This window comes from Morone saxatilis, unplaced genomic scaffold, assembly GCF_004916995.1.
Source record: "Morone saxatilis isolate NCDOM2014 unplaced genomic scaffold, NCSU_SB_2.0 Contig4, whole genome shotgun sequence".
In the NCBI taxonomy this organism is placed as follows: Eukaryota; Metazoa; Chordata; class Actinopteri; family Moronidae; genus Morone; species Morone saxatilis.
This window is the reverse complement of record NW_023339984.1, coordinates 5,941,085-5,964,708: the sequence shown is the minus strand read 5'-3', so window position 1 is coordinate 5,964,708 and position 23,624 is coordinate 5,941,085. Positions and strand designations below refer to the sequence as shown.

At 41.8% G+C, this 23,624-nt stretch overlaps 1 protein-coding gene across 1 annotated transcript in view; it reads right to left on the bottom strand.

Moving 5' to 3' along the window:
- Window positions 1–21,453, bottom strand: part of LOC118338429 (sodium/calcium exchanger 1-like) — a 31,107-nt gene extending 9,654 nt beyond the window's left edge. The window contains exons 1-4 of the mRNA XM_035675729.1: window positions 21,065–21,453; window positions 5,228–5,334; window positions 2,476–2,600; window positions 996–1,095 (exon numbers count right to left, since the gene is read on the bottom strand). Of these exons, the coding sequence (XP_035531622.1) occupies window positions 996–1,095; window positions 2,476–2,600; window positions 5,228–5,334; window positions 21,065–21,453 (721 nt within the window). The remainder of the gene's footprint in view (window positions 1–995; window positions 1,096–2,475; window positions 2,601–5,227; window positions 5,335–21,064) is intronic.
- Between the last annotated feature and the right edge of the window lie 2,171 nt (window positions 21,454–23,624).

Sequence of the window (23,624 nt, the reverse complement as noted above, 5' to 3'; positions counted from 1 at the left end):
GAAGAACAATTCATAGCTTAGCTTAGCATAATGACTAGACTAGAGCTTCACAGCTACCCTGGCTCTGTCCAAAGGTAAAAACTTCCACCTGTCAACACTAATTGTGGTTTTACAGTGGTATGTGCTCTAGCTATTTCTTGGCTGGGCACATCCTGGAGATGCTGTCTCAGAGGTGTTAGCAGGAGTATCTTTCTTTACAAACTTTACAATTATTATGCTAAGCTACGGTAAACAAGTATATTTCCTCAACAATGTCCAGCTACTTGTGATGGCCTTTTCACATGCAAGTATCAGAATGTTGAAGAGATACATTACATGTCCTTCTTTTTAATTATGTCACCGGGTATCAACTCCAGGCACACAATCCGGGGGTCCCTGGTAATCTTCTAGTATAAAAACTCCTCAAGAATCTCAATAACCCTGTCCCAGAATGTTTGTATTTTTATACATGACCACAAAACATGGGAGTGATTGGCAGCCCACACTCTGTCCGGTATTCCTGCTGTTTATTTTTTATGTGCGATGTAATAAAAAAGGGGATTAAATTCTTCTATCTGAATTCCCTCCATCTTTTAGAGCTAGTGGTAAGTCTGCTGCCTTCTGCCTGTATGCCAATCACTCTGACATTTGAATGTTCAATTCTAGTTCAATTTTACATACAGTAAATTCCTTCCTGTATTGATCTTTTCATCTAACTCTCTGCAAGAAAGCAAATAAGCACATTTCCCAAAATAGAAAGCACGACTAAAGAATAGTGTTAACAGAGGAAATATTGGTATTTCAGTAACAGCAATGAAACCTGCACTACTCGACTACTGAATAAATAGATTAAAATAAATGCATGAAAAGGTTCCAAATAGAATGCTGATGCAAACTTGTATGTACTTTTTCGTCATCCATCATCTTTTCTAAGTAGAGTCAAGAAAGTTGTCAACCAAAAGCACTGTCCATAAATCAAAATGATGTCTTGTGTCCTGTGTGTGTGTGTGTATTACCTGCGCTGACGGTAACCGCATTGACAAACTGCTCCCTCCAGCTGCTGCTTCCCACCACCAAGGCCAGGTTTGTCTTCTTGATCAACTTATCTACCGTACTCTGCACACACACGCGCACACACACACACGAGCAAACATGCAAGTGCAACAGGAAAGACACAACCCTCAAGTTGTTAATTCACTCGCAGCCACACAGATAGAGGAAAATGCTTTTTTTCAAAACCTTTCAATTAGCTTCCACATTGCAAGATACATTTCAAAAGTCAGTATTTCATAACACTGAGGATTCGAGGTATAGGATGTGCTACTTAATACGATGCTGTGAAATTGGCAGTGATGCTCCCTGTGAAATCTAGGAAAAACCTGCAGGCAGACTGGTTGAGGTTTTGGTTTAAAGCGCAGAGGAAGGGGAATAATAAAAGATGTTGATGCAAAACAGCTTGCGGCCGCAATAGAGCAGCGCACCAGCAGTGATTATCATAACTAAGCTTACAGGGTTTTGTGATGATAAAATCATTCATGATTTACTATCTAAATAAAAGACAACATAACAAACACAGAACTGACTGTACATTAGCAGTCACAATAAGATAAATCACAAATGGATGTCAATACAGGGTGACATCTAGAATTTGGAGATTAATAGAATGTGATACTGGACCCAGACACCATTGTTACATTTCAGTATTGTACAGAAGTAGAGAGAAGTAATAGAAGAGCTACCATTGCATGCACAGGCACAATTTCAGAATGAGAAAGATAGATAACCTTGTCAGCCCGCCAAATAAGCTCATTTACTGCTCTCTGCACACAAACACACACATACACACACACAACACAGATGGACAAATGAGCAAATGAAATATGCAACACAAAAACAGTATGATTGATTACAAAATCAAAATCACAGACATTGCACGACGAAGCTGAACATCAAACGGACACCTCTAGTTTGTTGGTGTGTTTTGTGTGCTGCTCACAAGAAGAATCTGTAATTATCCGTGGCTAAACTGAAAACTGATCAAGTTTGAAAACGTATTCCTTCTAATATCCAATATTTACTAGATGACTGAATCAATGTATTTTCTAATTTGCTGGATGAATGGTCTACCAGCAACTTCCTTTCTTTTAATGCCTGTTTTGTACTGAAACAAGATGACAGCTCACTTTGAATAAATTATTTGTTGTCTGCTATCAAAATGACAAGCATCTCATTAGAGAGTCCATTACATGCTAACAAAATTAATAATTCATGCTCTGAACCGGGGAAGCTGACTCTCACTTTGAATCATTTTAGATGGAATTTGCAGTTTGAGTCACTTTACTTTTTTGGTGATATTTAAATTTGATTTTATTTAAAATTGAACTGATTAACTGCTGATTCTTTCTGAAGAGCTTCTGAAGTACAAAATGAGAGGGAACACTTACATACATCCACACATTCATGTCCATGGAGATGTGCACAAACGCACACACTTACCTTAAACTCGTAGGACTCCTCTATGACCACCTCTACTGCTGTGTGCTCGCCCAGACTGGGACAGCCCATTTTGGCCACTTCTTCGTCCTCTGCTCCCACCAATGGCTTGTTCTCATTGGAGTCACCTAGGAGACCACAGGGATAAATGGGTCAGTGGGCTAGTATGGTTGGTGTAACTGTGCAGAGGTTATGGTACCAACTTAAAGGAAATCAATTACAGGTACTCAGATTTTTTTGTACTACCATTGAGGATACTGGGGTCATGTCTACACAAACTTTTATTCAAAAATTTAGACTTCCTCCTTGGTTAGTAATTTCCTGTGGTGAATATGGCATCATGTAACCATGTGTTTTCCGTTTTCATGTGGTTGATGATTTTTTTAATTGAGCTTTTGCATGGCATTTGAACTCAAATCATGTATTATACACCAGTCAGCTATAACATTATGACCAGCTGGGCACCCTGACTGATCTGTGGCATCTGACACCTTTCTATCAGAACCAGCATTAACCTTTTCAGCTCTGTAGGATGGGCTAGCCTTCGCTCCCAACGTGCACCAGCACATGACCCTGTCTCCGGTTCAAAGCTTTTCCTTCCTTCAGCCACTTTTGATAAGTACTCACCACCCACAAAAGCTGCAGTTTTGCAGATGCTCTGACCCAGTGATCTAGCCTAGTCTCACTATTTGGCCCTTGTCAAAGTCGCTCAGATCCTCACACTGCCCATTTTTCCTGCTTTAACACATCAACTTTGAGGACAAAATGTTCCCTTGCTGCCTAATTACCCCACCACTGACAGAATCAATGGAAAACAGATATAAGTGTTAATTAACTTCAGTCACATATTATAGCTGATCGGTGTATAAGGTTTTTATTTGTCTGATTTTGGCCAGAGCAGCATACATAGATTTCATTGTTATCACTTTAAGAATGTGTGCAAGCAGTTGTGAAAGTCTATAATGTAAATGCTAATATTCAAACACTGATGTGCCACATGGGAAATCAAAGCTATTAAGCATTGCATGTCATTACAAATATGAATGCCCACAAGGAATTCATATTTTCACCCATGAAACAACCTTTCTATCTCTTCATTACCATATGTTCCACATGCTTCCCTGCATGGATCTATATGTATCCTCACTCACTCTACATACAGTGATAATTATTAATTGAGTCAGCTGTTATCAGTATAGACCTGCTGTAATTGCAAAGCAGTGTACAGTATGTTATACCTGGTGGGTGTGTGTGTGTTGTGGTGTTGTGTGTGTGTGTGTGTGTGGTGTGTGTGTGTGTGTGGATGAGTATGTGTGTAAATTTCAGTCCACTTGTTATGTGACAGTGTTATAAAAACCAATTTCCCCAGTAATGAAAATGCCCCAGGCTGTTGGCTCTTCATAAGTGACATCTAGAGTGTAGACTCTTACTCCACCAGGTGTCTGTCAATGTGTCTCCACAGGTGGTGTAGCACGGGCAGCATGTTAGCCTAGCCTGTGGTGTTTCAAATGGGCACCCCTTCAAACACAACTGCTACTGTTCTAAAGTAGGAACCTGATGGGGGATCATATGTTCGGAACGTGTACTAGTTGGTTGGGACACCTGTGAGGTTGTTTTGTCTATTTTGTCAAACATAAGCCTACAACAACTGTATTTTTTCATTTTGACCAACTCAAAGTCAATAATTTAATAGAAAAAAGCAAATATTAGAGTTCAGTTGGTGTAGCAGATATATGTTTTTGTAGTTTATGTCTTGTTAATGTGTCCCCCTTGTAGGGGTCCCAAATCCCAGGTAGAGAATCAGTGTGTGAGGTTAGATGTTATCCTCTTAATGACACAAACAAACACACAGAGCTGCAGTCAAGAGCAAATCAGTGAGGGAGAGAAAGAAAGTGAAGAAAGGAGTGAAGTGAAATGACACAAGGAGAGTTACTCTTTTTGTCCTTTCTTTCATCTTGTAAACTGAACTTGAACAGAAAAGTCAAAGCAGAACAGGCTGCAGGAACTACTTACTGACTTTCAGCTATGGTTGGCTTTAGCCTTGAGTTACCTGCCAGAGATTAGCTGTCCACCTGCTGTAACGATTCTTTTTCAACTAAAGCTTACTACATTCTTAAAAAGTTGAAGGGCTTAGATGTTTTAGATTCACTGAGCTCTGTGGTAACTGTGGATTCAAAACTGTAGAAAATGACGGTGCAGAGCTGCCACTGAGAAAGGAACCTGATCAAAATAGTTTATTAGGCAGGAACAAACTGCACATTGTGTTCAGTCTGCTCTTTTCTTGCTGCTTAGTTTACAGAATTCTTTGCAAATGTGACCACAGTGCAATAGCACAGAGATTTCAGACACAAATATAGAAGCTTCCTGAAAATGTATATTCTGTATATGGTAAACCTATTTATGTACATGGTAATGATGAGTGTCTGATTGCGATGTGGTTATTATTGCTGTTATCTGTGCAAACCGACATGATGTGACAAGGACGTAGCTCGTAGCACAAGCCCAGTGTTTTCTAAATCCTTTCCAAACCACCTCCGAAGTTCAAAGTAAAATGTTTCCCAAGTTAATCTGAGTTTAAATTGGAGGTTTCAGACAATCAATGCAGGTCTCAACCTGTTTATAAAGAGATAGGTGTGCAGGAGGCCTGAGACAATTGTGGTGGTTAAATAAAGATTCTGTCTGTCACTCTTTCCTTGTTTTCTTCTCTCTCCTGGCTCCTCTCTGAACACACAGATACACACACAAAGACACCCACCGTGTTTCTGGCCTATCTCCAACAGAACAGGCTCTCCCAGCTCGATGGTGAAGGCCTTGTTCTTCTCGTACTCTTCATCATCAATAATCTTCACCTCGATGATCTTCCTGTTAAAAAGCAAGGAGAAAGATGAGACTCAGTGAGTGTATTCCAGATAATTAACCTTTTCAGTTTTATGCTCTCCCTCATAATAAGAGAGTGTTCATGGTGAGTGTGTTTAGAGAAGTCTATTAAAACTGGGAAAGTCTCACCCTGTCAGGCTGTAATCAGACAGGAGGTCATTTCTGTTGCTCAGACACAAAGCACAGCTGCGTGCAAGGACTGCTAGGTGATCCTCATTAATAACTATCCTATTAGCTAACATTAAGTAACAAATAAGATAGATCACAAAACACAAACAGGATTACGTTTGCAGAAGAGGATGAGGAGCCTCTGCAAGGATGGTTGTCCAAGTTGACGTCGCTCAGTGGGACTCTATATGAGGCTGCTTACTTCCCCCAGGCCCTAATAACATTTTTCTCCAGCTGACAGCGATGCAATGAGCAGTACAGCTACAGATGAGACATTTTCAATTAGGAGCACCCAAGGGAAAGTCAAAAATGCAGCGCAGAGAGTTTTGAGGGGACACGCACGCAACCAGACCTTAACAAGTAAATTGAAAAGAAATAACTGTGGGGGTATTCAAAAATAGCAGTGTGTGTGGGTGAGCAGTGTCTTAGTAGACTAACAAAATAGGTGAGATGGCACTGTTATCAGATCTGTCAGTGTATTTAGAGTCAGAGTATAATTTAATTTGAATTTTGATTGGAATGTTTTCATTAACACTGCTGTACTCATTGGTATTCAATTACAATGTATTTAACTTGTTTCCCTTCAGTATTTGCTCTTGCGATCTAATATGTGCTTATATCCACCAAAGCATTATTAATGGTTTTTATGGTTATGTTTTCAGAGGAGCACTTGATTAACGTTCGGGAAAGATTGTCGTGTTAGTTGAATAATGAAAAAGTGAAAAATACTTCACTATCATTTAACCAAAAGCATTATTTTTCCTTGATCTAAGTACTTTTGTTGCCTAAACCTATCCACACACAGGATGTGAACCGTGGTCTTCAGTATCAAAGTCTTGCACTGTAGATAAACAAAGCACTTTCTCCCCTCTAAAGCACACTGCCTGCTTCTGCAGTGCGTGGTGGAATGTTTTTTATGTCGGCGCCCATGTTAACAGATTAGAGCAGCCACACTGCCCACGTGAGACGCGCGTCTCAGCTCGAGTCGTGTGAGTGGTTCCCAGCAAAACTAGACAGTGAATAAACCTTTCACTGCTGTTTCAATGCATTTATCTGTAGAATATGTCAGAAAATAGAAATGTATTTTTTAAACTCAACACCTCCTGTATCTTTTTTAGATTAAACCCTCTCTCGCGTTTCTGTGGACAGAATCCATTCGTATGTTAACTAGGCTTTTATTGTACTGTATTTATCAAAGGCAAACTCGGTATAGAAAGATAGGGAAGCAGAAATGCAGCAGAAACGCTTTACACAGTGCTCAGGTAAAAGTGTGAAAAGGGTATAAAAAATGTTGCCACTGAACATAATCAAGGCAGCACTTGATGTGATAGAAATAATGTAGCTGTGTAATTGGTGCTGCTACACAACTTTGATATTGGCTTATAATGTCTGCATGAATAAATTAAACCACCAAATCAGAAAATTCATACCAATTGTACAACATACCTAATTTTAACATGTTCAGGACTCAAATGTATGTGTTTTTGTCCTATGGAAATCACATCAGTGTGGGCTCTTTCTGGTCTGTTTCACCCAGAGTGTATAATCTTCATCTCAACACTTCATCTGTGTCTGACAGGCAGAGATGAAGAGATAGTGTTCATTTCCACCTGGTTGTGTCATCACATGCTTCACTGTCAGCCATGTTGACTCTGACACCACAAATAGTCTTCGGTTCACCAGAGAAAAAACAGGAGGGAGGAGAGGAATGTGAAAGAGTGATGGAGGTGTGGAGAAGTGGAAGCGCATTGTGTTCATTGGTGAGCTGTCACAGCAACAGTGGATAAAACTGGCTGGATTTGCTATTTCCAGCATCACATCAGGTTGAGCGGCCAGCTCTCGACAATGTTGGAAAGGATATGAAAATATTGTTTAGTCAAATGTGAAACGAGAGGAATAACAATACCTCCAAGTACCATACAGCATGGAGGACAAGAGGGAAGGATGAGGGAGGAGAGAATTCATGATGATGAATTCATGATTTCTTTTCCTCATTATTTCCAGTCATCTGTCTGTACTATCGTTACTAACAATACAATGTAATACTGAGTTCTGTTTAAAATGAACTGAACAGAAATGACAGTTTGCAAAACCAGTTCCCCCGAGCAGCTATTGTCCAATCATAGCAACGGCAACTACAGCTGGCCTGTCAAAATCTGGATTTCTCCACACATTGAAGCTGTGTACGTGGGTTTCTAATAAAGGTTTGCATGGTGGTTTCTTTTGCAAAAAAAAACCACATGAGCAAAAGTGTAAGGGATGGATAATACAGTTTAGTTATCTGCTCTAACATAAGCTGCAATCATTAGCATGTAGGACTTGCCTACTTCCAACCCACAATAGTAACTGAGCATTACTTCCAAAGCCAGGGAGCATTTCATTGACTACAGTTTGTTAGGGTTAAATTTTTCAAAGGTGTGTTCGGCTATTTTGTGGTGTTTTTCCATCGTGTGGAACCAGGTCATGGATGCTGTCGGAGTTTAGGCTTACACAACTTGAACTTTACCCAAGATAGCATTACATTCATTCAACACATTGGTTAAAGCTCATCCTAATAAAAGCCTGTTCTCATGTAATGTACACAGTGACACCTACTGTTTGAAACATTCTTATGTTAGATTACTATTAGAATACTAGGACTGACTAGCTCTACATTGCGATGCAACAAACTTTATTTCATGTGCAGTACATGATCGGCCTTCTACACAAAAATGAATCAGCTGAAAACATTCAAAAGTCAGCTGAAGATGTTAGATGGTGTTTTCAAGTAACTCTCTGAGCTAATGTTAGTTAAGTTAGCCAGCTAATTTGACAGTGACAGCTGTCATTTCAGCAGTTGTTGGCTAGAAATGAGAAGCCTGCCTTTGTTTTTAACCTATAAATAAAAATTACTAAGAATTTCGAGTGGTAAATCTGCCACTGTAAACTGCGTATGTGCTGTGGCAGGATGGAAACAGGTGTAGCGACAATAACTAAAGGGGCGGGGCTTAGCAAACACTCAGTTGACAATGAGATGAAAGAGGAAAGACAGAGGTAAGAGGATAGAGGGAGATAAAGAGAGATGAGAGAGGAAACGAAAAAGAGAGTTTGGAAAAATGAAAAAGGACGTATATAGGAGGCCAGAGAGTGAAGGAGTGTAGAAGAAGAAGAAAGACGTTAAAAGAAGAGTGTGAGTAATACATGTAAAGGGTTATGACTCAATACTGAGTGCATTCAGGGGGGAAAGAGTACACACACACACACACAGTGACAGATCTCATTCTACCTTGCATATACAAACACAGACACATCAAATAATCTACAGTGATAAGGAACACGCACACATACACAGTGGATGTGTGCATACATAATTCCATGTCGCACATCATACACATTGCTCACATTGTGGTTTGTATGAACAGACAGACGGAGCAGCCCCTGCACGCACTCATGTTTCACTAGTCATACAGAGACCCACATATACACACAAACACACAAACAATTCAACTCAATGTACACAAACATGATACGCATGAAAACACACTCCCGGTAAACACATGGGGCATTCATAAACATATGTATGCATTAATCCAGCAAATTTACACCTGCTGACAACACACACACACACACACACGCTGACTGTAGTGACTCCATTATTTATAGTTGGTACTGGCTATAGCACCACTCCCATCTGTGCACCCATCCCTTTTTTTTAGCCCCTTCTTCACCTCCTCTTCTTCTGACCATCATCACAGAAACCAAATTCTTCCTTTCTCGTTTTCTTTTAGTCATAAATTCATGCATCCATTCAAAAGCTTATTATGGAGGCTAAAGTCTATGCCATTATCACTTTTCAAGTATACTGTATATGTAATTGATATAAAGGATTAGATGTCCTTCCTTACTCAATTATGTTGTTAAAACAATACTGTTCCTCTGTGATGGATTTGGGTTCTTGTGTGAAGCTCCAACAAAGACTTAAGAGCAACAATACTTGTGCTGGGTACTATAAATGGTTGTCCAGGGCCTAGTGTGTGTGTCTTATTAAGGACATGAAATAGTTTATGAAACTCTGACTTTAGATGCCCAGTTTTTTCTATTTTGTTAAATGTATTTCTATTTTAACAACTATCGGATGGATTGCCACAAATTTGGTAACCATCATTGGAAACTGTTTGGAAATGGGAAGGCACTTTCAAAAGATACTCGACAGATCACTGGATGAACCATCTGTCTATCACTGTCAGGCAAACTTTAACCAATCAGTCAGCAGAAGAGCAAAAACATCTTTTTTATCAAGAGCCTTCTGTGCTGTTGTTTTTCTCTTCTTTCAATGAAGAAATATTCTCCAGTCCTGATATAAGTGAAGCTAGCAGCATCCACACTAACCTTTATGGGAGCGCCATCCATTTAATGGACAGTGCCTTCGTGTTTTGTCACACCGGGATCCCAAGTCTTACTGCCAGGCAAGATATACATTTGGTACAGACACCCATGGCTCCCAGTGAATGAGTCCTAATGATGTTAGAGGTAATTGAGGTAATTTTTCCTCAATTTAATTTGCCCAATACCTTGGTTTATTACCAGTTACCTTAAATGAAATGCATTCCCATCGAGCTCAGTTGTACTTTGTATTAGATCTAATGAGCAAATTGTAGCTTAAGATGGTGAACAAGGTAAATATTACACCTGGATTTTTAGCATTGTCAGTGATAGCATGTTAGCATGCTGACATTAGAATTTAGCTCAAAGTACTGCTGTTCCTAACTACAGCCTCACAGAGCCACTACTACTAGTTTAGAGTCTTACTTTTGCAAAGGTAACTTATTCCGATTCACCAGTGACCCCACAGGTGGGAATCTTGTCTGGTGGGTTTTAGTTCCTCCAACCATGTGTTGGTCTTTGAGATCCATTAGGGATCTGGTATTCTAAGTATAGTGTACTGCATAACATTGTGGTTGTACAGCTCTATTGCTCAAGGGTAACCACCAGAGCTGTAGGTAATGCTATTTACCAACATGATTGTGCTCTTAGGTTAAAATCTAACACAACCCTGTTAAACTTGTTCTGAGAGATCTGTAATTAGCTTTTGGGTGTTCTCCCCAGTAGGTGAAGTCTCCTCTGCTGGATAGGTTACAATTTATTGCAAATTTGTTGCATTAGTTTTGCTTAATATACATCACTACCCAAAACCAAACAAATGCTCATAAAAACACAAAATGGCATGACAACTGTACAGAAAAAGCAGCCCTCCATGAAATCTACTTACATTTATTAGTCCAAAAATTGCTTAAGCATCCCATACAACAAACAGAATAACATCCTCCAGAGAGAACACGTAGACTGTAAACTTGTTAGTCTATTGAATTCATGCTGTTCTTCCCTCAGATACAACCCTAAATGCAATATATTACTTGAGCCTTCTCTCTCTCTCTTTCTCTATCTCTCTCTCCTACTCTCTCTCTCTCTATTTCTCACCTTCTCTGTGTATTTCTACCTTGTTACTTTTTGACACCTGCTCCCCAGACTGTTCCTCTGTCAGACAGTAGCATCAGTGCCACAGTCTGTCAAAAGACTGACACAAAACACAGACACACACATACCAAGTTCAGTGAGCAAAGAACTTGCACTGCCAGAAATAGAGACTGAGAAAGGCAGCGGGAAAAAAAGAGAGTGAAAAAGGTCAACAAAAGGTATTGTTGATTGAAAAGCCCCAAACACAATCAATTGGGCTGTAAATCAGTTTAATGGATAAGTTTTATGTTGCAGCAGAGTGTGTGTATGTTTGTGTGTGTGTTTGCATGTGGCTCTAAAGTTCTATAGAAGTGAATGATTGAGTGACAGTTTGATTTGATTAGCTGAGACCTCATCGCATTACTTAATGGACACTGACTCTCTTTATGTCTCTGTCTTCATCTCTTTCCATTTTCTTCTGGCTCCAGTTCTACTTTTGATTGACAACCACTGGAAGCCGTGTGTGTGTGTTTGTTTTCAGGCATTATTTTCAGGTGCCTCGAGCGTGTGTATGTGGGTGTGAGTGAGACAGTGCATCTTAGAGAACTGCAGCAGCAAACAATTCATTTTCTTGAGTGAGGTTGATTTATATACACACTTCAGTTTTACCGTTTCTGCTTCTAGCGGAACCTCTAAATCTCTCTCTCTCTCACTCCTCCTCTCAGCAACACACACACAGCACAAACACACCACAGCACACACACACACACAGTAAAAGTGAGATCATAAAAAAGTTTATAGTAGTGTAAAACTTCAACAACAATGCAAACCACAAGGCCATTTGACTAGTTCTTCAAAAGAAAAGTGAAATAGATGGAGGACATGTAAAATCTTTAAAAGACCAAGACATTGTTTGTAATTATAGTAGTTATTTGATTACAGTCCAAAAGGGAGAACTGCAGTCTGCTACATCTCTTCTAACCTCTGAGGAAATGGGGGAAAGCACAAATCTGGAGCATGTGAGATTATAGTCACATTAAGGTATATTTCACTTTAACATTTTAATTGCCTTTAAATATTGGATACAACCAGAATCACAAAGATCATCAAAATGTTTTTAATTACTGGAGCTAGCCATCTCAATAGATATCACGTAGCTCATTCTAGCTTTAGCTGTCTAGTTTCTTGTCTCTTAGTTTGAGGTCAGATCTTAGCAACCCAGAGAGTTACTACAGTTTGGCTCAGTTTTTAGCTCCGATTGCCAATTTCATATGTTGTTTTCTCAATAGTTCCACATTTCTGTTACATTATCATTCTTTAAATGGCAAAAGAGCTGCCAATTTATTAATTTTTTTTGGACTTTGTAGGGCAGTGTACCCTATAACATTAATGTCACTTGCTTTTGAATAATGGATGATCCAGTGGGAGATACATTAATGCACTCCAAACCACAGGCTGAACTCAAAATCCTTGTTTGAACTTTGACTTTTTAAAAATGCTGATAATCTAATAACTAAAATGGCAAAAATGTTAATGCACCGCTCCACTGTCCACTTTCACACTATCAGGAATAAATCAGTGTGAATTCTGCCAACACTGGACTTTCCCGAGCGACAACAGCTTTTTAGTGTTTATAGATACTAGAAAGTGCAGAGCTGTGTGTGATCAGATGTTATTAGTTGGTCTGAATCTTTCCGTCTTTGTCGCGCACACACCCACGCACACTACTGTGGGAGCAGGTAGGTTGAAAGTAAAAACCTTCAGCTCTTCATCTGAGTGGAGGCAACATAAACAAAACAATTTGAGGGAGGCCAACAGAGAGAGTGAGAGAGATAAAAAAGCTCTTAAGGGGAGAGATATTACCCCTCTTAATGATATCATGGAACTCGTAATGAGAAACAGCACAAAACACACACTCTGTCTCTCCCACATACACACTTGTGCTAAGTGGTCTCCAGCTGTGGTGAGTAATAAAGTTGTATCTCTGGTGTGTGTGGGTTGACAGAGATGGATAGATGCATAAGATGATTTGAGGTTTGAGGAGAGGGACATAGGAAGATATATAAAGAGAGAGAGGGATTAAGCTGTGATAGAGAGAAAAGGTAAGAGAAAATAGGATGCTGAAAATGTGGAGGGGTGCAAAACCAAAATATGAAGTGAGAGAAAAAGGCAACCAAGAAGAAAAAAGCCTTTTACACAGGAAATTCAATAGAGTCAAGACAAACCCTCTGACACTTAAATAACACCTGGATAAATCTGTCTGGTTCTCCACTAAAAGGCTATCATAGGAAGAGGTTTTATTTCCAGGGTTTCACAAGCTCGCCACTACATTCTCACCTCGATACTGCATCAAACAGGGCTTTGAAACTAACTTCATGTCACGCTGCATTCAGGGTATTTTAGGGACTAATCTGTTGGACCAGCTGGTGTTTGTTTACATGGTATACTGCTACAGATGCACTTTTTGGTGATTGACACAATAATAATTAGGAGGTAAGACGGCAGTAGATGTGATGACAGTCAGCAAAGGTTGTTTAAGGTAAGAAGAATTGAATGTTCATGTTAGAGGTAGATGGATATTTTGAAGAATAACTGATGTCTTACTTCAAATATAGAATTTACAAGAAGACTCAGCATGGATTGTAGACAGTGTTTCATAAGGCATATAATATTTGTCCCTTGATACACAAAATTGAATTGCCCCATTTTTTAATGGAGTTTTGTGACTTCTACTGGCATGATAAAGTAACATATCAAGGTTACTCATTACTACTCTTTATTAATAATAAAAAAGTAACAGATGCCTGGCTGAAAATGTATATATAATCATCTTAAAAAAGCAATATTGATGTTGACATTTAATATCTTTCTGGTTTTATAGGAATTTATTACAAGCTAGTTTCTGGCTTGTGATCTGGCTTGCAAAGCCTCTGCAACCCAGAATGTACATGCAATTTCGAACGCACACCATGAACTGCTAATGGATGACACATCCATCTAGTGCTGCGATGCTGCTAGGACAATCAATGCATGCAGCCCTAAACTGAACCATAATCCAATTGCTACATAAGAGGCTTCTACTGTATGTTGGAGCACCTTGATGGAAAAACATAAATCCAGCTTTGAATGACACTTGAGAGAGCTTCCATTTTTATCAACCCAACTTGTAGACCTAATGCATAAACAGCCTCTCTGCTGGCATCCAGGAAAGAGAGGAGGACAAGTTTCGAGACATGAGAGAGGATGGAAGGGAGGAGGGGTGTTAGAATCTGACACTCTAACAGGCAGTATGGAGGATGTATGGTTGGCATGGAAACCATGAACACACTCACACACACACAGAGTATATACACAAATTACAGTCGCTTATACACCTCATATATTGTACATGCTTGTGTCTATCTTCAGATTAGTCTCTTACGTTACACGCTAATGTCTTCCTATCTGCATTAGGTTGTGTGGGATTAAGCAATATCAGAAATCACATCATGCTTACATTAAAACACACACACACACACACACACACACACACACACACATCCACACAAATCTGCATGATGTGCTATAATCCAGAGGAGCGACTTTACAGTTATCCGCTGTGAGTAGAAGAGCAAAAAAAGGGAATGGAAGAGGAGGGGAAAAAAATTTAAACAAGGAAGAGAGGATGAAGAAGAGACAAGTAGAAACAAAGGGTATGGGATGAGAAGCTCCAGTACAAAAAATGGAGAAGGAAGATTGAGAAAAACTGGCATACACCAAGACAGAAGGTAAGTAAGAAGGGAGAAAGAAAGACGAGGGAAGGAGAGGAAAAAGAAATAGAAGGAGGTACAGAGAGGGAATAAGGGGAAGGATGAGGAGAATAAAGAAGGAGGAAAGAAAGATGGTCATGTAAGCATGTAAGCATGTAAGCACTACTACTACTACTTCTCCCTTTGGGTTAAGCTAGGAGCTGAGACACACATAGAGTGGCAGCAGTATAATGGACAGTCTGCACACTTGCAATAAAATACACACTTTTATTTCTCCCCTGATCATCATTTATCCCCCACAACTTCTCGCCCTCCTTCTCAATTCAAAATTTAATACACTTGTTTTGCATGTATTTGAATCAGGTATCAGCCATTGTTGCAAAATAAAATATTACATGTGACTTTACATTGGATTTACACAGAAAGATGAATGGTAGTCACTTATTTTTTTCTGCTGTGAGGCAACCCCTGGCATGTTTTTACTGTACATTTATTATTTACCATGACCACATTCTTCCTATAACCTTAACCAAGCAGTTTTAGCTGCCTTAACTTAACCATATTGACGACAGAGAGAGAGTGTTTGTGGGGCAGAGTGGCAGAAAGATATTTTTGGTTCCACATTTTAAGAAATAAATTCTTGTGATGTGCTTACTTTATGAGCAGGGGAGTAGAAAGTGCTGCTGTATGTGTCCTAATTGACAATGTATGCATATCCCCACCTCTCATTCTCTCTCAACCGTGTGTGTGATGTGTTACTTGGAGAGGGTCTCACGAGGACAAGACTGCACTTAACAGTTTTCAAGAGGGAGCAGAAGAAAAAATATAACAGAAGGAGGAGAGACGGGGAGAGTGTGAGGGCATTAAAAATTAAAGGAAATGTGCAAAATGGCCAAAAACGAGTGAATAGAAGTGAATTGATATTTATTGTACAGCCTCTGCGTTTGTGCATATATATAACTGTGAATCAACTGTATATATACAGTAACATAAACACTTTATTAACATCCTATCCCTTTTTGCATACTAAACACATACCCTGATTCACACAGACAGCATGGGGGGAGTTGGGATTGAAGGCTCAGCTGAAGATTTGAGGCATAGACTTCAATCACTTGAGACAGACAAACAGCCGTGCCATGAACCCAGACTCTCGCAGCTATTTTTGCATGACGGTTTGCCCTCCTTGTGTAATTTGTGCACATTTAAAAAGTGAGAAAATAGGCCTGACAGTACGAAAGGGTTTTGGGTACAGAGGAATCACAGCGCACAGTTTGCCTCTGTAGAGAATCGCTCGACCTCATGAGAGCGCATGAATCTGTGAGTCAGCTGAGAGGGTTTTTTTATGTGGCTCATTCATCATGGGTCAGGTGTTTGACCAAACATTTTGACTTTATGTAATAGTTTATGTAACAGCTTGTGTTGTCAGCCATTTTGCATTCTCCCCAGTTCAGCCCTGGAAAATGGTGTGATAAAGAGACAAGGAAACTTCACCTAAACAGTGACAACTTGCTTTTTAGAATAATAACCATTCATTTACAAGGCAGCGATTCATTTTGTCCTCCAGGAGAAACAGGTAGCTGTTACCTTGTGAAAAGTGAGCTAAAAATGGAGACTTTTGTTCACAGCTACTGTAACACCTGTACTTTAAAAAACTACTTTGCAGCGGCAGTGCTACTGCAGTTTTCATGAACAGGAAACATGGAAAATGATTTTAAACAGCTAATTTGGACTTATATATTTTGGTATTTTGGTATATTGCTATTTTGTTGGCATTTTATCACTATATAAATGTACAACTGCACACAATGAGCACATAACATCAATCCTGGACTCTTTAGCCTGACATTACAGCTTGGAGCTGTCATTAGGCCATTGCCATGGTGATGGCCAAGATACATAATGGCCACCCTGCTCTCCCAACATTGTTGTGTTTTTAAAGAATATGTTTTTCAAACGTTAACGGCTGCCAGTTCTGCTCTTCCCCTGCTGCAAACCCTTTTAGCAGCTTTTAATTATATATTACCATCAGTTCTTTACAGCAGAGAGATGCACAGAGAGATGGATGGGTAAGAAGTGAAAGAGTGACTTGGGAGAGAAATTGAAAAAGAAGAATAGGAAAATACAAAAGAATGAAACAAGCCAATGAATGTAAGGATGAGGGATAGATCAGTCAACAAGGACCAGCAGATGGAGAGATTAAAGCCTAACACAAAGATGCAGCAAGAAAAATACACTAGAAAGAGAGAAGGAGTAAAAAAGAGGAGGAGAGAAAAACAGATAAATAGCGAGACAGAGAGACATTACTTAATCTTAACTACATCTTATCCATTCTCCATCTTTATCGTGGGTGGAAAAATGATGAAAAATAAGCAGCGTTGAAGACAAACAGACAAAGAGAGATAAATGAGCGACAGGCACTCTTCCTTCCTTTCTCCTCTCCTGTTGTCTCCCTTGTTCTTTTATCCCCCCTCCTCTCTCTCTCTCTCTTTCTCTCTCATGTCGTTTGTTCTCATGTATGTTTCAACGGTCCTCATCATATATTTATGTTCTGGTCAAACTAGGGGGCTGCCATGGAGAACCAAGCTGTTTGAAGAATGTCATAACACACAGACAAATCTGTTTCACTTGCCTCCATGATGTTTGGTTCCACATTAGGTTTAGTTTTATTTATATTCTGTGTCAGCCTGAGTGAAATATGCAAACCCAAGACTCCATTAGCTGTATGGCTGCATTTTGTACATATTTTGCAGATCTCTTGCGCATCAGTTCCTACACATTTCCCCCCAAATTTAGCCTGAAGAATTTGGTATCTTTGGAGACTTTGGGATGTCCTCCTTGGCCATAATAACCTGCTAGCGAGCCCTGGGGCCAAACTGAACTACTAAGCCCCTGTTAACTCCCCCGTTTCTCCCACTCTGTGCATATCTATGTTTTTGTTTTTCTCATTTCACAAATCAAGAAGCAGGATGTTATAAGGTAAAAGTAAGACATAAAACACATTCGCACTTCAAGAACAGTACAAAATAAATAAGGGAGGGTGTTGGCTGTACCCATTTATATAAATGCATAAAAGATTCATTGAATAGTAAATATATTTATGTTTCTACAGTCTAGAAAAAGGCACCAAACATCGTAAAACATTTCTGTGTTTCAGAATTAAATTAGCATAGCTGCTCCATTTGAATGTTGACAGTCATCTTGTTTAACAGTTTCTCAAACCACTGGGAATCGGATCATTTCCAGACTAAAAGTACATGTATTTTGTATCATGCCTCATATTAATGTTGACAGCTATATGAAAAACTCTTTGTTATCTAAGAATAAACAAAGATTGCCGAGAACAGAGATGGCTGAATCCCTTTTTTAAGAATCTTAGAAAACCATCAGACTATTTTTATCCAGGAATCACATAAGAATAGGCAGGAACTAAATAAACCCTTCAGCTAGTTTACAACTTTCACATAATGGAGATATTTATACATTTACAAAGTTTACTGTGTAATAATATGAATAAACACAAATCAATTTAGGAACATGCAAACAAATAAGCAATGCAATAATGAAGTTCTTGATATAGAGATCATCTCCAAGACCATAGGATCATAATGAAACATAACCTGTAATGTTGGTTAATACTGTGCTTTATGGATAGTTTAATTTTTGTTTTGCCATTGTAAATGAATGCATCGGAATTGGGCTCTAGATAAAGACAGCGACAATGAAGTAAAGAATCAGAATCAGAATCAGAATCAGAAATACTTTAATAATCCCCGTGGGGAAATTACTTACTAAAGAGTCTGGAGCTAGGGTTATTTGTGTGACCAATGAAATAAAACAGAGAAATAATGAATCTGGAAATCTGAATCAACTAATGGTTGGAGGACAGAAGGGAATGTAGCTAAGTTGTTGGACATTATCACTTACTTACTGGTGCTAATTGAACACATTTTCAATTAAATTAGCACAAACTATTTGACACAGTAAGCCTGGGGCATTTCAGCCCCCCCCCCCCGGAGTTCCGGGGCCATGGTGCAATTGGTAGTCCAGTGTTAATCTACACATTTACAATAAAGTTCAGTGGGTTTGAAAGTTTGTAACCACTGAGTAATAAAGGGTTAAAGGTTAGTAGTTAGAGAATGAATGCAGTCAGTGCTTGTCCTCACAAATATAGACAATCTGTTGTATGTGTGTAATGACACCTTGGTTTGATTGACTGGCATTAGTGGCTCAAGGTGAGAGCCTTTAGGCAGCGGGATATATATATCGCCATGCCAACCGCTGCCAAGCTCCAACAAGGCTGCTTGCCAAAGGCTCTCACTCACACACACACACACAGGAAAAATTACCACTCTTCTTTTTCCCTCCCCTCAATCTCCTTTACTCATTCTTCCTCTCTCCCTCCTCTCATCCCCCTCTTCTCCACCCAGGGTGCCAACAGTTGGCCTCACCAAATGTGAGCCATTCTCCTCATCCATTGTTCTTTCTTCTCTTCCTCCCATGTCCTATTTGTTTTACTTCTATCCCTCTAGCCATCTTTTGCTCTCATTCTCTCTCTTTACCACCTCCACCTGCCCTTTCCTCTCTCGCTCTTGTCTTTTCTCCCAGCAATTCATCTGTCTCTCTTTCCCCACGACTCCGTCTCTGTCTGTCTTTCTGTCTCGCCCCCCTACTTGGTCCATTCGTCTTTCTTTCTTTCTCTCTCTCTCTCTCTCTCTCTCTCTCTCTACTGCGTTCTCATTTACTGCCTGTCCCTGAACCTATTCATCTTTCTCTGACACCTTCACTCTCCTCCTGTGTCCCCTTCGTCTATCACTCACAATACCTGCACAAGTGTGTTTATAACCTGGAGGTCGTGAGAGGATTTAATCATTTGCCATCAGGGGAAATTAGAGTAAGGAAAGTGAATGAGCCGCAAAAAATATTACTGTGCATCAAGCGCTACTGTAATATACCTGAATTGAATAAATGAAAAAGGACACTGTGATTTTAAGAGGAGCTACATGTTGGAGCTACATGTTGGAGCTATATGTTGGAGCTATTTCTTGATATTTCTTGATAGTTTTTAAGACATAAGTACTGTACAGTACTGCTTGTTTCTCGTTTCTGGCTACAGTGTGGGTTGCCAGATGTGGCTAGGAGCCAAGTCCATCCAAATTTAGCACATATTTTCATAAAATATGCACACAAAAAATGTGAATGAATGTATGTGTATCAATTCACCGTAAGGGAAATAGTAGGAGTTTGGCTAATGCTCCAATCAGGTACCATTAAACCATTGCAGAAGATGAAGGTGCAGCAAGATGACATAATTAAAACAACGCGTCGTATTTCTCTTCAAATCCTGCCTTGCTTCTGTCTCTTCATTTTCTATACACTTAGATGAATGCGTGCACTCTTAGGAGCACATTTTTAAAAGCATCTCCTCCTTTCAATTGGTTTGTTAATGTTTCTCTCTCTCTCTCTCTATCTCTGGTTTACCCTTCACCTCTATTTTCCCCCTCCATTTGTATTTACTGACCAGTAAAACTGAAAGTCATGTCTACACTGCGCTTTATTGGCAATAAGTTTATGGCACATCAATAATCACATGAAATGGAATACACTATAGTTATAACTGCTTATAAAAAGAGCAGGAGTGTGTGTTCATACTGCACAGCATGTGTGTGAATTTGTTTCTTTAAAGTATGGCCTGTGCTGACCTTTTAAAACCAACTCAACTTTCTTAAGCCCTGTTTTCCTCCTACAAACACACATTGTTCAAACTTTGCCTGCTAATAACATTTACACACAGAAAAAATAGGAACGAAAGAATTTAAAGGGAAAGAGGCAAGAGGACGTTGATAAAGTAAAAGGTGATAAAGATGGAGGGCAAAGGATGCTGTAAGAAGAAGCGATGCAGCAAAAGAGAGAGCAAAAGAGGTGAGAAGGAACGGATGGGTGAACGATAAGACGGCGAGGAATGATATATCATCCTGTAAAATGAAGAGGGAGACAGAGAGGATATCTGTGATGGGAAGAATAAAAGTGAAGAGACGACAGGGCGGGAAGATGGATGGAGCTAGGGTGGAGGGCAAAAAGAGAGATTAATAAAGGAGAGGAAGGATGAGTGAGAGACAGATGGATGTTGAGGAAAGAGGGGCAGATCAGGCAAGAATAATAGGATGGAGAGGAATTCACCTTTCTGACTCCTTCTTTGCCTCCTCTCCGTGGGTGTGTCGCGGTGGTTTGTTTGGCCGGGAAGAGAGAAGAAGGGGAGAAAGGGAGAGAGAAGAGAGACAATGGGGGACAGAAAAATGAAAAGAAAAGATGTAAAAGTAGATCAGATTGGAGAGAAGAAAGAAGAAGCGGTAGGGGAAAGATACGTGAGAGGGAGGGGGGTGGCAGAGTGTCGAGAGTCTTTGGGTGTCATGAGGGGAGAGAGGTGAGGCGGAGAGCGGGGGGGACATCGCGCCGCCGCAAGGAGTAGAGGGAACACGCGACAGCACGGAGGGCGGGTGGGGGTGGGAGGCATACCAGATGACCCGGAGCGAGGCAGGCAGAAACTGGCGCAGCACGCGCCACAGCAGCGGGCATGCAGCAGGGCGAGTAAGGGGGACAAGAGGCGGAACACAAAGCAGGGCTCAGGGCGCACGGGGGCCTGGACCGACGGAAGGAAGCCGCGACTGAGCGAGGCCGCGGGGAGACGCGAGGAACGTGGAAACAAAAGAACCAAAGGAAGAGGCAGAAGGAAAGAGGTGGGACAGCGCAACATGCTGCAGGGAGACGGGGAAACGAGATGAAGAAAGCAGAAAAGAGCAGCCACATGGGAATGAAAAAGGGAACGGTGAGCAACGAAGGAACGAAATGAAACGAACGGAGAGGGGCGCAGGGAGCAAGCGTGTGAGCTAAAAAGACGAGTTAAGAGCAGGGAATGCGTCGATGGAAACTGGAAGAAGAATAAAAAGGAATAAAACAGTAGGGCAACGGGACGGAGAAGAGCATCAAACGGGGAAAAGAGGTGAGCAGTGAAGCATACAGTCGGAAGCAAGTACCAGGGCGAAGGAGCTAGGACAGGGAGAAAGAAACGGTGCGCGAAAAACAGCAAAGGAATGAGAGAAAGAAAAAGTATAAAGAGAAGAAGCAGGAAACGAGGAGAAGAAAGAGGCAAAGCAAGGGGAACAAAAAGAGCAAGGAGCAGGGCCGGTCGGGCGAGAGGAACGTACAGGAGGCAGCAACCGGCCAACGTGGCAAGGATGTACGCTGCACAAAAATCGAAGTGCCGCGGTCCGACGTGAGGGGTGGGACAGGCCGGAAGGATGAAAGAGAGGAGCAGAACAAAGGGGAATGGTGCGCCAAAAGGCAACCCAACAGGAAGGACGGACGGGGGAAGGGACGGCGCGCGTGCAAGCGATGCAACACGGAGATGAGGCCAGAACCAAAAAGAGAGCGGGGAAAAGAGGGGGAAGGAAAGGACGAGGAGTGGAAGACGGGGAGGATCGGCAGCGTGGGGCATGAAAAAGGAGAAGAGCGAGGAAGAACCACCGGACGAGAAACCCTGACGCGTCAAAGTAAATGCCAGAGAAACTGCAAGCACGTGAGCAGCGGAGTGCACCGGAGGGCTACACCCACGGCAGCACAGCAACAGGAAGTCGCCTTGAGGGGGGAGAAAATCGGACAGGGTCCGCAGGTGTAATCGGGACAACACCCTCCCCCCCCCCGGGGGAAGCCCGGCCAGGGGAGAGCACCAACAGGGCGGAGGCGCATGGAGCCTGGCACTGCCGGCAGAGATTAAGACGCCAGCAGAGCGTAGCCCGATCCAACAGTGCAGCAAAACAGTAGGCATGCGCGAACGGAAGGCAAGGCCCGTCGGATCCAAGCGGAGGGAAAGGGGCGGCAAGAGGAGCCAGGCCGAACGGCTGCAGCAAAGTAGGAGCAAAGCAAAAAGGGAAAAAGAGAGGCAGACAGACGAACGCGGCAGGACAGAAAGGGACAAAAGAGAATAAAAGGTGGGAACAGCCCCAAAGCGAACAGGGAAAGTAAGGGGAAAGGGGAGGGGAAGGAAAACGCCAGAGATGAAGCGCAGAAGCGACGCAGGGACGCAGGAGGCGAAGGAGGTAGTCGAAGACCGGAAGAGGGGGTGCAGGAGGGGATGAGTGAGACACTGCGCAAAGAAGAGGAGAGGGGCGGGGGCGGGGGATCGGAGAGGTAACAAAGAGGGAGGGGGGAACCACGGACGCAAAACAAACAAGCATAAGACGGTCAGTGAGTCCACGACAGTCACGGACCCAAACAGGAAGAATGGAGCCGCGCTGGGCCTCCGCCCCGGGCGGGGGGGAGAAGAGAAGGAAGAAGGGCCGAGGCAGGAAAGTCAGTGGAGACGGAGTATCGGGGGGGGGGGCGCGGCCAGGGTCAAAACTCACAAGCCGGGGGAAGAGCACAGGAAGCAAAAAAAGCAAAAGAGCCGCAGGAGGGAGAAGAAGCAAGCAGCAAAATAAGCAAACAAAGCGGCAACACGACGAAGCCAAGTCGACGATGGCAAGGAGCGCAGAAGATGAAGCCCGATGCGTGGAAGTACCATCCCCGGGACCCCGGAGGCCACGGGGAGTGCGGGGCAAACTGAGTCGGCGGGTGGCCAGGGAGCCGCAGGAAAGGGAAGGGCGGGTCGCCAGCAGCGCGGGCCCGGTGGAGGGGAGCAGCGGTGCGGATCAAGACCGGAGCAGGGCCGCAGAAGTCCGACAAGTGACCGCCGAGGGGGCAGAGGGCATGGCAAAGCAGTAGAGCAGGACCGGGGGGGGCAGGAGGTGGAGACGGCGGCGGATGGCATGTAAAGGCGAAGGAAGTGAAGGAAAGATAATGCCAGCCGCAGACGTCGGGCGCTTCCAGGGCAGGAGGAACAAACTTGGGGCCAGGATAAGAGGAACCACGGGGCAGCATGAGGCGACA